Genomic DNA, 14,241 nt, shown 5'->3' with positions numbered 1-14,241 from the left:
GGGGCACACCCGGCCAGAGACTGGCTGCCCGCCCGCGCACTTACTGCTTGGTGCCGCCTCTGGCTGCATTTCGCCCAGCCAAAGAGCACTGAGTCTGAAAAGTTGTCAGCTTTTGCTGAATGCAATGGTACTGTTCCATTACTCGGTCCCTCACTAAGTCACCATGTTAGTTGGTGAGTTGGTACTATGGCCAGTCTGTCACTAGTGCTCTCTTGCAGTCACTATCTCGAACTCTTAGGCACTAACTCTATGCCAGGACTCACTTCAACGCTGCAGTAGCCTCCTGACCAGTCTACTAAGTGCCCACGATTGCCCTGTGCATTCCAATTCATTCTCCGCACTGTACCCAAAGAGCTCTTAGAACACAAATTTGATTGTATCTCTTCTTTGCATACAACCTTTAGTGGCAATTTATTTATCATTGTACTGTACTGTCTCTGTGTCCTTCCCTGACTCACTTCTCCACTGGGAGCTATATACCAACCATAGCTGATCAAAAACTTAAAAAGAAATTTTTGTTGTTGTTTGATAGCAACAAATATATGTCATGTAGTAATGTAGCTAATGAAATACATGCAAGACATTTAATTAAACAATAAATTCTTACTAAGCATCTACTCTATGTCATGCACCATTCTTGACTTGAGGATACAGCACTGAACAAAAACAGCAAGCATCTGCCCTTACAGAATTTATATTCTCATAGAGAAAATTACAAAACATTGAAGGCCATTAAAGAAGGCATGAATAAGTGGAGGGATATGCCATGTTCATGGAAGGGAAGTCTCAAATTCATAAAGATGTGTATTTTCCCAAATCCAATGAGGATTTTTAAAAGAACATGTAAAACCAAAAGAACAAAGTGTATATGTTGAGTCAGGGAAACATTTCTCTGCCTATCATGTCCCATTATAGTTCTGGGAGAGGTAAATATCAATAGAACACAATAGCAATCCTAGAAACAGACACAGGTGTGTGTGTATGTGTGTGTTTTAACTTGAGTAATAGAGATGGCATCATAAATCAGTGGGTAAAGGATGAAAGACTCAGTAAATGGCATAGAGAAGCTGGCTTTCCATAGGAGTGAAAAACATGCCTAATTCAAATGGATTAAATAAATGTGACAAACAAATATTTCAGAGTACTAGAAATATATAAATATATATATAATTTTTTAAATCTCATGGTGGGGAAAGATTTCTTAATAAAGCAAAACTGATAAAGGAAAAAATTATCTGTGACTCTCAATGTTTAAACTGCCATATAAACAAAACGCATTGTAAGTTCAATTAAAAAGACAAGCTACAGACTAGCAGGAAATATCTGCAATATATACAGCAAAGACTAGAATTCAAAGAACTCCTACGAACCATTAAGAAAAAGACCCCCTAACCCACAAAAGAAGAAAAAAAGGGACAAAGGATATGAATAGAGAACTATCATCAGGAGAAAGTCAAATAGCCAATAAGCGAATTGAGATCTATGAATCAAAACCATTATATAGTATATATTACTATATATAATTATACATTATACATTATATATTATAAGATATAATTCTAAATACATAGATTAGACAAAAACATATATCAATGCCAAGTGTTTGTGAGGATGTGGGGAAACTGAACCTTTATATATGGCTGTTATATTCAAACTTTGGAAAATAATTTGCATATCTCATAATTTAGAAAATGCACACAGCTTACAACCCATCAATTCCACTACTGGACATATATCCTATAGGTTTGCTGAATACAGCTGCACAACCCATGGACTACCTTTTACTTTGTAGCTAATGTGCAAGAGAAAAAATATTTCCCCCCTAAAAATCTCACCCTTGTTTATAGGTCATATGTGCAAGAATGTTCTTTGCAACATTCTTTATAATCATGGAAAATATAAGAAACAATCTAAATGAACATTAGTAGGGGAAGGCCACGCTTTCCCCAACATAATCAGTTTAAGATGACATGGCTCCCCTGCTGAATTTTCTCATTGGCTTTCCATCACACTGAGAAGAAAAAATGTAAGCGCCAGTCCATTTGGCTCCCCACTTCCCTCTTTAGCCTCCCCTCCACCCAGCCCTACTGGCTCCCCACAAAGACTAAGCTTTTCCCCCAGAGAGGCCTTTGCCCATGCTATTTCTTCTGCTGGAAACCTCTATTTTAAGTAACTAGGTCCTTCTTATACATCAGACTTCAGCTCAAATGTGACCTGTTTAGAGAGGTTCTTCCGCTCTGCCCTCCCACCCCCATTTTGTTCTTGCCATTCAAAACTATGACCATTTGTCCATTTGCTTTGTCCATTTGCTTGTTTTGTTTGGCTTCCCTCCTAGACCTGAGATGTCCAATACAAAGCTACCAGCTACATATGGCAGTTAAGCATTTGACATGTGGCTAGTTAGAACTGAGATGTGCTCTAAGTGTCAAATACACACTGGATTATAAACATTTAATACAATAAAAAGGATGTAAAATATCTCATAATTTAAAAATATTTATATATTGAACTGATGATATTTTGGATGTATTGGGTTAAATAAAAACATAAACCCGTTTCTTTTAACTTTTTTAATGTGGCTACCAAAAAATTTAAGATTACACATGTGACTTACATTATATTTCTACTGGTCAGTGCTAGTCTAGACTGTCAACCAATGAAGGTAGGAACCATCTCTGTCTTATCCACCTCTGTGTCCTAGTCCTTACCTTATGGTAGGTGGTCAGTAAGCATCGTTGAATAATTTGGTTTTTATGAACACCCTGGGTACAAAGACAGCTGAGATAGGCAATCCCATGAGGAAGAAAGACACACCAAAAAAAGTTTTATTTTTTTCCATTCACCACATTTCAAACAGGTTTTGTCCATTCTCTGTCCTGCTCTGTGCTGACATTTCTCCCAGTCACCTACTACTACAGGTATGTTTGGCAGGGGGGCTGCTGGAGGAGCAAAGCTGGTTCAGCTGCTGCTTTTTCAGTCCCATAGGTGGTATCTGGTCTCCGTTACTTTACATTCTTCAACTTTAGTCCTAGCAGCCACGAAGGGCTCACCTCACACTGAGACACACAGGAGAGCTGAGCCCCTGGTTATTTGCCCACGGTCACCCAGCAGGGCAGAGGTGAATACAGCCTGGAACCTTGTTCGAGGACTCTTTCCTCTACATCCTGATGTAGTCTCCTGTACTCTAAGGGGACACAAGTGACCCTAACTCTCCCTCTCCTCACGTTTACCTCTGATTTCTTGAAGCCCTAAGGGTGTAAGCCTGGTCCCAGCAGAGCTGACCCAGACGGTGCCATCCTCATAAAGGGCAAAGTGGATGGGAGAGAGGAGTGGGAAGATGGATGGATGGACGGAAGGACGGACGGGCCGGTGAATGTATGTACTGGAGGAGGCGAGGACAGATGGTTGCATGAGAGGGCGAGGAGAACGGTTGGCTGACAGGATGCCTGCTGGAGAGCAGAGCAGGAGAGGGGATATACCGAAGGACGGAATCACCCACTGTGCTCTTCTCAAACAGAAACTGAAGTTCAGAGGACCCACAGGGATCAACGTCCAGCCCGCACCACATTTCCGCTAGAAGGCTGAAGCACGAGGGGCGCGATGTTTCGCCCCAGGGCCCGCAGGGAGGTCCAGGCAGAGCCGGAACTGGGATGGGAGTCCCGGCTGGGGGCCCTCTCCGCCCCCCGCCCCCCACCCCGCCCGCGCCTGACAGTGCCAGGGTGGGGGGAGCGCCCCCGCCCGCACCTCCGGAGGCGGCGGCCCACGCGGCCCCAACAAGCTGCCGTTGTCCCGCGGGCGCTGGGCCCGGCACACTGCGGCTTTGTCCAGGCCCCCGCGGCGACCCACGGAGGGGGGGCCCCACATGACCGAGGGGGTAGGAGGAGCCTGCGGCGGCGGCTCCACCGTCATTTCCCTCCCGGGCCGGGGTCCGCTGGCGGCGGCTGCGGCTGGGCAGGCCTGGGCGGGACCGCGGACGCCAGGCCCCCTGTTCCCCGCCAGGCTGCAGGCGCCGGGCCCGAGCTGTCAGCGGAGCGGTGACCCGAACGCTCTCCGGGAGGCGAGCTGGGGGTGCGCCCGGACCCCCGCCCCCGGGATCATGGGGAATGGCATGACGAAGGTAGGGGCGGGGCGGCGCAGCCGCTCCGGGCCGCCCCCCAGCCCGACGCGGCCCCGCTCCGGCCGCCGCGCCGCCCGCCTCTGACCTCTGGCTCCTGTTCTGAGTCTCTCTGTCGAGACCTGTTGTCTCCCTGTGACTCTGAGATCGTATCTTTCCGCGGGTCTCTCTGGGGCCGTATCTCTGTGTCTCTGTTCATGTCTGTCTCTGTGTATGCCTCTGGTCTCTGTCTCTGTGACTCCGTATTTCTTGCTGTGCCCTTCTGTGGCTCTCTGTCACTCCCAGACTGTGTCTCTCTGGGTCCCTGCTTCTGTCTCTGAGTCTCTGTCTTACTTGTCTCTGACTCCCTCCCTGGTGCTGTTTCTCCATCCTCCCCCCCCCACACACACACCCCTGCCTTTGCAGGACCCTCCACCTTTCCCTGCCATCCCACTGCCTCCTCAGAATTCCCCACCACTCGCCCTAGCTGGGCCACCTCTCCCCTCCCCTCCTGCTCCTCATACCCTCCCTCCGTTAGTCTTCCTGCCCCTCCCTCCTGTTTCCTCTCATCCAGCTCAAGATGGTCTCCCTTGGTGTCGCCCTCCCACCGGCCTCCCCAACCCCTCTCACAGAGAGTGGAGGCCCAGGAGAGGGAGGGGATTGCTCCCTGAATCCTGAGGACCAGCGGGCCCCCAGCTGCCTGGGGGGAAGGGTGTGCACTCCCACCCCCTGACCCTGACCTGTCTTTCCTGTAGGTACTTCCTGGACTCTACCTTGGAAACTTCATTGGTGAGCACTGCCCACTCTGTCCCAAGGCTGTGGCTCTCTGCTTGTCCCAGGCCTGTGCCCATGAACCTTGGGCGTGCTCAGGAATGGGGCTGGGGGCAGGGACGGGATGCCAGGCTAGGAGGGGACAGAGGAGGATTAAGGGGACATGGGCAGGAGAATGTCCCCAGTGCAAAGGGCTCAGAAAACTGGACTCCAGGCAAGTCTGCACCTGCTCTGAGCCTTGGCTTCTCCCTCAGCACAAGGCCCAACTGTCTCTAAGGGTTCTTCAGGCCCTGAGATTCTGGGCTGAAGTCTGTTTGGGGGTGCTGCTGGGAAACTGGGATCCCTACCCCTGCCCCCTACAGCCTCCTCCTCAGAAGGAGGTCCCTGGAGACTGGCCTCTACCTCAGTAACTTCTTGGTGAGCACTGCCCACTCTGTCCCAAGGCCATGGCACTCGGCTTGTCCCAGGCCTGTGCTAACAGACAAGCTGGTCCAGGGCTTGGGGGACCCAAGACTGGAAAAGTTCCTTCCATCTGTGGAGTCAGAGAAAGCTTCAGAGAGGGAGGGTGTCTGCACTGGGGCAGGGCCTCCCCCACCCATCCCATCCCCTACCTGGCGTAACCACTCCCCTCCCATAAACCTGCTCCCTTCCTCTTTGGAAGATGCCTCAGTAGTTCACACCACTTGATTTCTGAGTATTTGGTTTGTAAGGTCTGAAGCCTCTTTAAGTGTGTTAGCCCCATGAAGGCAGGGGCCATGAAGTTGATCCCACACCCCCACGCTCAGCCAAGGCTACACATAGTACACTCAGTGAACATGCTGAATGAGTTAAGTGAACATATGGAGGCAGAGGGATATGTGTTATTTATTCTGATTATCAAAGGTCTGTATATACTGGAAACCCAGCCCTTAGAGATGGTACTGATAGCAGTGTGGTTTATGTCCCTGGGTCGGCTTTCATATATCTTTGTAGATGCAGGTATAATCTTTAAAACAAAAGTGGAAACCTATTCGGCATGCTCTTCTGTAACCTGTTTCCCATTTAGTAATATATTGTGGACACAATTGCACATCAGCACATAGAAATCTTTTCAATGGCTACAAAGTATTCGAGTATGAATGTACCATTATTTGTCCAGTCCTCTTTTGATGGACATGTAGGTTGCTCCCATTTTTTAAACTATTTCTGATGTATTTACTGTTATAAGCAGTCCTGCAGAAAATATCATCCTTCCACACACAGCTTTCTGTGGAAGCAGAGCCTTCTGTAGACAAGATTCCTGGAAGTAAAGTTGCTGGGTCAAGGATATGCCAAGGAAGTGGGTTTGTGATGGAAAGAGCAGCATGGGGAAGGCTGGGATGATGCTGGGCTGTTACTTGTGGGTGCACCAGAGGAAGGACTGAAGCCTAGGAGTGGAACAGAACCTGTCATACCAGGAGCAGGAAGTGGCAAAGGAATAGGAAGCTGGTGGAAGGTGGGCCAAGGTGGTGAGGGAGGGATGGGAGGGAAGCTGGGCAGCAAGCTCCTGCCTAACTTGGCCATCAGGAACACATAATTCTTACCTACCAGACTGGCTGAAGCATCCTGTGTCTTTCAGATGCCAAAGACCCAGATCAGCTGGGCCGGAATAAGATCACACACATCATCTCCATCCATGAGTCACCCCAGCCTCTGCTGCAGGTACTCCTTACCCCCATCCTCAGGCTGTGAAAGGTAGGGAAGGCGGCTTCAAAGCTGGCTTGTTTTACAGTAGCATCCGATTTTATTGCTGTTTGGCAACTGAGGCTCAGAGAGGCAAAGTAACTTGCCTAAGGTCACACATTCAAGAAGCTGAGGAGCTGGGATCTGAATACAGACCATCGGCCCAGAGGCCTCACACTGAACCTTAAAAACCCCCCCACATGGGTTTCCCATTTCCCACCTGAGAGATGACTCCAAAGAGATGATCCTGAGCTGTGACTTTACCTCTCTGATTATCCCTAGGGGGCTGTTGTGAGGATGCAAAGGGGCTACATACAGGAGGCTAAAGATTCTTTGCACACTGTAAAGCATAGCCCTACCAGAGGATGGTGCTTGGAAAAGAGGGGTGAGGATGATATAACCTAGAGGAGGAAAGTAGGATATCCAGACCCCATGTGCTAGAGTCAGGAGCCCTGAGTTCACATCTTCACCGTTTACTCTCCATAATCTTGGGCACAGGACTTGGACTCTATGAGCCTCAGTTGCCTGATCTGTAGAATGGGAATTTTAAAACAGCACCTAACTCACTGAGTTGTTGAGAGCCATGTAATAGGTACTGAATAAAGGATAGCTGATATAATAACAAAGCTAATAATATTCTTATCCCATAAACAGAGCCTCTCCCTGCTTGTCAGTTAGAGTCTGTGTCACCCACTGAAGGGGAGGAACTGTGGGTGGGAAAAGGCTCTGGAAATCTGAGATCCAGACCAGGTTCTAGATTTGCTGTGTGGCCTTGGGCAGGGTCCTCCTCTCTCTGGGCCTTCGTTTTCCCTTGTATCAGATTTGATGGTCTCTAAAAGCAATCTCCAGTGATCTGTGATTCTCAGTGTCATTCAAAGACAAAATGTCCAAGTCAATAGAGTCCAGTTTTGCTTTGAAGGGCAGGCTTGTTTTGAAGTCTTTGGAGTAGTCAGTCACTAAATTGAATGGAGAAGGTTCTCAAGCCATGAATGTATTTGCTAATGAAATGACTGCTCGCAGAATGAGTCCCTGCTCCAACAACCCTCCCTCTTGGCACAAGCAGTTCTCCCACCCTGTCCATCAGTGATTTTACCAGTCAGGCTTTGATAATGCCATGCAAACCCAAGGCCAAATGTGTTGCAAAGTGAAACTACAGACCTTGCAAAAAATGTAGGACTGCATGACCTTGGGAAAAGTGAGTTAGAGAAGGGCTGAAATCTGCAAAGCCATTAACAAATGAGGACCTGGCCTGGTGTCCCTGAGCTACTGGCTGGTGGTGGGCCTGGAACTTGAAAAGAGCCATTTGAATATCAAAGGCTGAAGAAATCCTTGAGAAAAGTGATTCTTAGAATGTGGGCAGAAATCATCTTTATGATCTTGTGTGAAGGTTAAGCATGCAGCGAAGGATGTTATAGCCAGTTTGTTGGAGATATTACTGACAATTCATTCCTTGATTATTTTTATAATTAGAACATAGTTTTATACCCACAATTCATGAACTATAAACTTATTTTCATATTTTGTTTCTTTTCAAGGTAATAAAATCTGCTTTGCCCTTCTTACTGTGTTGTTTCACAATCCTCATTCAGAAGGGAGTCACTTTCAGTGGCCCTTTCCCAGCTATTAATTAAATAAAAGTTCCCTGGATGCTTTTTATGAAGTCCTCATACCCAAGTCACCTACAGGGTTAGGATATCATCTTCTCAGAAAGTTCTGGAACCACAAATGGTCAGAGCTGGGAGGCCCTCAGAGATGGCATCTACCCTCTTTGGACAGAGAGAGCAATAGTGGCCCAGAGAGGGGCAGGAACTGACCTGGGGTCATGAGTTGCTTGGGTGGCCCTGGCCAGGGCCCCCAACTGCCCATGTGTGTTTTGTACTTGCAGGACATAACCTACCTTCGCATCCCAGTGGCTGATGCCCCTGAGGTACCCATGTAAGTTCCCCTTAATGGACCAACAGATGGACAGATAACTGCCTTCTCTGGTGGCAGTAGGGAGGGTGGGAGGTGGTCTGAGGGAGGACAGAGAGGACACAGGCCAGATAGCTGTCTTGGGGTCACCCACCCATAGGTTTGATTCTGTCTCAGCTATACCCTTGCCTATGACTCTGGTAGAGACTCTTAACCTCCAGTCTCTTCAGTTATGAAATAGAGAAAGTACCCCTGTGGATTTGGGTCAGGCTCAGTCTGTTTCTGGCCTTGGAGTTAAGACATCTGGGTTCTGGCAGGCTTTGCCATTTACTTTCTGTGTGACCTTGGACAAACTGCTTTCACTCTCTGAGAGGGAAAATGGGGGTGTAGTCATCATCAAGCAGGCTTTGAAAGATCAGATGGCACAGGTTCAGGATTAGGATAGGGCCTGGCATATAATAGGGGCTCAGAAAGCAAGATTTTTATTTGTTATTAGCAATGTTATTTGCAATTACCAATGCCTCCCTGCCTGGGAGGGACCCAGAGAGACACACTCCTGCCCCTTGGGAATCTTGCTCCCAACCCCTTTGTTGACCAACATTGTCTGCAGGTGCTCAGACTGCAGACCTCAAAAGAGTGGGAGTCCTGTGTCTCTTCCCACAAATTTCCTTGAAAGGTCAAGATAAACCCTCTGTGACAACAGGATCCCAGGGCCCACCGGAGAGGTGCCTGTGTGTGGGATTTGCCATCATTGACCTCCCTTACCGCCTGAAACGCCACCATTACTTCTTCAAATACTCCTCCCATCTGTGCTACAGTACTGGCCCCTATTCACTGTACTCGCCAGTCGACCTGAGGATCCAGGGCTCTCAGTCTCTTGCCAGCCCATAAATGGGGAGGGGGAGGGGGACAACTCCTAGGAGGCCTGCCCCCAGTGCTCCCTGTCCTGTTGTTTTTCTCTAGCAAAAAGCACTTCAAAGAATGTATCAACTTCATCCACTGTTGCCGCCTCAATGGGGGAAACTGCCTTGTGCACTGGTGAGTAAGGGGTGTGGGGGGAGAGGAGAGGAGTGGCTGTCCTCCAACCTCAACACACACTGGTCCTGTGGGGAGTGAGCAGCCTGTGATGGGGCTTCCCCAGCCCGTCACCACACCTGACAGCCTACCCTTCCTCTGATTGAGGCTGATGGGGCTCAGATCAGGGCCAGCTGTGTGGCCATGGCCAAAGAGCTATTTCTCTCAAGATTCAGTTTTCTCATCTGTAACATGAGGGAGAGAATGTTGACCTGAAGGGTATTAGGAGGGATAGTTGAGGTCATGCAGGTAGCCCAGCACCCTCCCGTATTCTAGCTCCCTCTTCTCCCCTCCAGGCCTTTGGGGTGATAGGACAGGGCATTGGGGAACCCTGGCTGGGAGACAGGGCCCCTGTGTCTTCCCAGGGGCCCCTGGCTCAACTGATAGCACTCATCCCATAACCTCTCACAGAATACCCACCCCTCCTGGGCTCCGGGCCAGCTCTGTCGGAGCCCCAGCCATGAAACAGCTCCTCCTCCAGCCCTGCCTCTCATGCTCCTTCCCTCCTTCCCCTGCTCCAGCTGCACTGGCCATCTCTCCCTTCTTCAAATCCTTGGGCTCCCACCTCATGGTCTGCCCAGAACATTCTCAACTAACCCTTACACATCTCTCAGGACTCAGCTGGTGTCACTTCCTTGGGAACCCCTTCCCTAACCCTCCCCAGCCTCTCTACTAGATCAGTGCCTCTTCCTATAGGATCTCCTAACCCCTGGACTCATCTTCAAAGCAATTATTGCCACCTAAATTTGTTTCCCTGGTTAGTGTCTGTCTTTCCCAACCATACTGGACGCCCCAGGAGGGCAGGGACCATGTCTGTTTTATTCTGCACTATATACCCAGTGCCTGAAAAAATAACAGATATCAGGGAATGTTTGTTGAATGAATGAAGAAGCTGATGTTTCACTCAGGCCTTTGATGTGAAAGAGGGGATATTCCAGGCAAAGGGAACAGCATGGGCAAAGACCTGAAAATGTGGGAAGACAGGTCATGGCAGGTTCCTTATGGCTGGAGCTCACGAGACAAAGGTGGGAGAGGTGAAGTGGGGATGGGGTGTTGGGGAGACATGGGGGAAATTTGGGCCTTACCTTAAGCCTTGGGGGGTGGTATCCCAGCTTTGCAGGCATCTCCCGAAGTACAACCATTGTGACGGCATATGTGATGACAGTGACGGGGCTTGGCTGGAGGGATGTGCTTGAAGCCATCAAGGCCACCCGGCCCATCGCCAACCCCAACCCGGGCTTCAGGCAGCAGCTTGAAGAGTTTGGCTGGGGCAGTTCCCGGAAGGTAGGGGCTGGGCAGAGACGCGGCTGGGGCAGGGGTGAGAGACTTCTTTCCACTTGAGCTGAGCACTGACTGGAAACAGTTTAGCCCATGCTTCAGACCTGGCAGATTTTTCTAGGGTCTCGAACTTGTAGCCCTTGAGCTAATCTAACCCTACCTGTTATTTTGTTTGGATAGCCAGTTGTTTTCCTTTTTTATTTAGAATTTGAATGCCTTTGGGCCAGACTAAGGATCTTTCTATTTGGCCAGGTCCCAGCACCGCCTGCTCTACTGGCCTGGAACCTGAAGGCACTTGAGCATTTGGCCCCTCTGGGGAGAAATGCTTAACCCCTGCTTCACCCCTGGGTCCTTGATGAGGCCAAAGCAGTTCCTTCTCTTTTGCCCACTGGGCAAAGGGCATATGGATATGCCAGGAACTGAGGCTCCCTGGGAACAAGGGATGAGAGGCAGAGAGAAAAGCATCAAGTGTAGGAAAGCTCTCATCAGGTGGCAGGCTGGCACCCAGAGGCCTACCTGCAAGGCTGCATTATGAATGAGCCAGGCAAGGAAGAGCCCCTGCGGAGTGGAGTGGTTGTGCAGTGGGGAGGGGCTAACGTGGTCCCCACTGTGCAGGGGGTGGCTCTAACAGGCCTGAAAGATGGAGTGTCAAGGGGAAGGGGTCCAGGGGAAGGGAGGGAACTCATAGCGGGGCAGGGGGCCCATGGGGGGAATGGAAACTCGGAAGGAAGGCTGAGGATGCTCAGGAAGGGGAGGGGCTTAGCGAGGCGCCGAAGCTCGCACTGGGAGGAAGCTGTGAGGATCCGACGCGGACCCGCCCCCTCCTGACGTCTCCGCCTCGGCCCCCGCCTCCCCCCAGCTTCGCCGGCAGCTCGTGGAGCGCTTCGGGGAGAGTCCTTTCCGCGACGAGGACGAGGTGCGCGCGCTGCTGCCGCTGAGCAAGCGCTGTCGGCAGAGCCCTTCGACCCCGGCCGCCTCGCCCGCGCCGCACTCCTCCGCGTCGGAGGGGACCCTGCAGCGCCTGGTGCCGCGGGCCGCCCGGGACGCCCACCGGCCGCTGCCGTTGCTAGCGCGCGTCAAGCAGACTTTCTCTTGCCTCCCGCGGTGTCTGACCCTCAAAGGCGGCAAGTGAGGAGCCGGCCGCACTCTCCTGCCCCTCCGACTGGTCCCCTTCGAGGGCTGTCTGGACCTCCCAGGTCTCCGGGACAGGTCCAGAGCCTTGGGAGCCCCGCGGCGGCCAGATCCCTGCCCCTGCCCCCGAGGCCCGCCTCGCTTGTCTTGCGTCTGCAGTGTGTACTGCGTCTGTGCGTCTCTGTGTCTGGGCTGGCCTGCTGCAGCCACCAGGTGCCTTAGTCCTGGGGCAGGGAGAGGGGCACCCGGGTCTCTACCCTTTAAAGGCAGCGGGAATGGGAGGGGGTCGGTGAGTGGGGACTGGAATGGGCCTGGGGGATATTAAAGAGATACAGAAGCTGCCTGTCTGAGCACTTGTCAATCATTCTGCAAAGGTGGGTAGGGGGCAGCAGGACTCTGCAGGGGCAGGAGCCTGCAGGGCCCAGAGATGGGAGGCGGTCTGCATCCCCTGGGACCTGAAGAGTCCCTACCCTAAAGAAACTGCAGTCTTCAGGGCTGAATTCTAAGAGTACTCCGACTTCCCTGACCCCCACCCCATCCCTCCCTGCAGCCCTGGTGTCCTGAAAAGGTCTCTGAACCCTACTCTCTGGACCTCTTCCCCCTCCCTGAGCCCCTTTCCCTTCCCTGTTCGCAAATACTAGCTATTAAGGTATAGTAGTATGCCTCCCTCCTGCCTGATTTTTTACATGCAGGAGTTCACTTAATCCTCAGGGAGGAAACTGAGGTTCAGAGAGATCAGGCAGCTTGCCCGAGGACACACAGCTAAGATAGGGGAGGCTGGATTTGAACCTAGCAAGTTTGTTTCCCAGGGTGGTTAAGCAGCAGCTCCTCCTGGTCTCGGAAGTTACTGGTGAGGAGCACCCACCCCAGGTAGTGTGAATGACCCTTCCCACCTAGAATTTAAACTCCTGAGCAGCCACTGAGGTGGGAGAGCCTCAGGGCAGCCCAAAAAATCAGCCAACTGACTCCAGATGAACAGAGGTCATCAGAGCCTGATCTTTCCCAAACTACAATTAACTTGTGAGTTGAGAGGGGTCTGAAATAGCTTCATCTAATGCCCACCTGAATGGGTTTTTTATTATGTACCAAGCCTGTGTTCAGGGCTGTAGGGGAGGCCCAGATTCTACCATTGGTGGCGGGATGACCTTCACCTGCTTCCCAACCTACTCTGTACTCATTGAGCAAATGCTTGTTGAATACCTACCATGCAGCAGGCATTGTGCTGGGCAATGGGAATACAGCAGTGAGAAAAACCCTTGCCTTCGTGTTGCTGACATTCTGATGGGAAAGACACCAGATAAAAGAAAATGGGTGGTAGTGAAGGAGTGAACCCTTTTCCTATCTGTGGGGGAAGCATTCCAGGCAGAGGGAACAGTCAGTGAAAGGCCCTGAGGTAGGATCGTTTGTGAAGAGCAAGGTGGCCAGACCCACCAGAGTGCAGGGTGTCTGTGGTTCTCTTGGCTGGTTAGTGGCACCACCAGCTGTCTGGTTTAAAACACCTCTCTACTTCTGCAGGTGTCTCCCTGTATTTTTAAAAACCAACATGGCCCTATCACCTGTAGGGCAAAGCAAAGCACCTTGATCTGATGTTCCAGTCCCTTCATGATGCTTCCCCACTTTCATCTCTGCTTTCACCACACTCTAACTCAACAACTACAATAATAATACCACTCATTTATTGAGCACTCATTATTGGCCAGACAATGTGCTAAGCACTTAACCCGCATCTCTTTTAACCTTCAAGCAACCCTATGAAACAGGTGTTGCTGTTTAGCAGATAAGGAAATTGAGATTGGTGTCCAAGGGCCCCAGCTAGCAAATAGTGGGGCTGGGATTTGAATCTAGGCAGTCTGGCTATGGACCCTAATCACTATGACTCTGCCACCCAGAAAAATGAAGAGATTGTTTGTCACACTCAAGACCCCTGTTAGACATAATTATCACTCTTATATTTAATCATATGAAGTGTATTGTGCCCCATTGGAGCCCTACAGATCTGAATTTGAATCCTGGTGTGACTGGAAGTGTCAGAAAGGTGGCTGCTGGTATTTGAGGACAGACGGTAGGGAGCATGAAGAAGGTCCCCCGACAGGTACATGAGGGATGGTGCTACAGCCTCTGGTCACTGCTGACTGGCTGGATGTCCAGCTCTGTGCCCTTGGCAGTGAAGGGTGGTTTCTCTCTCTTGGAGCCTCAGTTTCTCCATGTACACAGCAAGGGGTGGAACAGTCTGAGCTACTTGACCTCTTTCATGTCCCAACCCCCCTCTGACAATTTAGTGA

The 14,241-nt window shown here is 50.6% G+C and overlaps 1 protein-coding gene across 7 annotated transcripts; it reads left to right on the top strand.

Annotated features, from left to right (window-relative positions):
* The first annotated feature begins 3,327 nt into the window (after nucleotides 1-3,327).
* DUSP15 (dual specificity phosphatase 15) lies at nucleotides 3,328-12,300 on the top strand. Of its 7 annotated transcripts, XM_036924750.2 has the most exons (9): nucleotides 3,328-3,375; nucleotides 3,518-4,117; nucleotides 4,849-4,882; nucleotides 6,462-6,544; nucleotides 8,451-8,500; nucleotides 9,440-9,514; nucleotides 10,489-10,575; nucleotides 10,663-10,834; nucleotides 11,688-12,300. In XM_036924750.2, exons 2-9 carry the CDS (start codon nucleotides 3,863-3,865, stop codon nucleotides 11,958-11,960), a joined length of 1,029 nt encoding a protein of 342 aa, XP_036780645.2. In that variant the 5' UTR covers nucleotides 3,328-3,375; nucleotides 3,518-3,862; the 3' UTR covers nucleotides 11,961-12,300. The 7 variants fall into 7 exon arrangements, with proteins under 7 accessions (XP_036780645.2, XP_036780646.2, XP_057358855.1 ...); XM_036924751.2 differs by lacking the exon at nucleotides 3,328-3,375 and having other exon boundaries at nucleotides 3,448-4,117; XM_057502872.1 differs by lacking the exons at nucleotides 3,328-3,375; nucleotides 10,489-10,575 and having other exon boundaries at nucleotides 3,470-4,117.
* The last annotated feature ends 1,941 nt before the right edge of the window (nucleotides 12,301-14,241 follow it).

The sequence above is a fragment of the Manis pentadactyla genome, chromosome 5 (assembly GCF_030020395.1).
Source record: "Manis pentadactyla isolate mManPen7 chromosome 5, mManPen7.hap1, whole genome shotgun sequence".
NCBI lineage: Eukaryota > Metazoa > Chordata > Mammalia > Pholidota > Manidae > Manis > Manis pentadactyla.
Note: the sequence above shows the minus strand (reverse complement) of the source record. Positions and strands in the feature narration are given on the sequence as shown.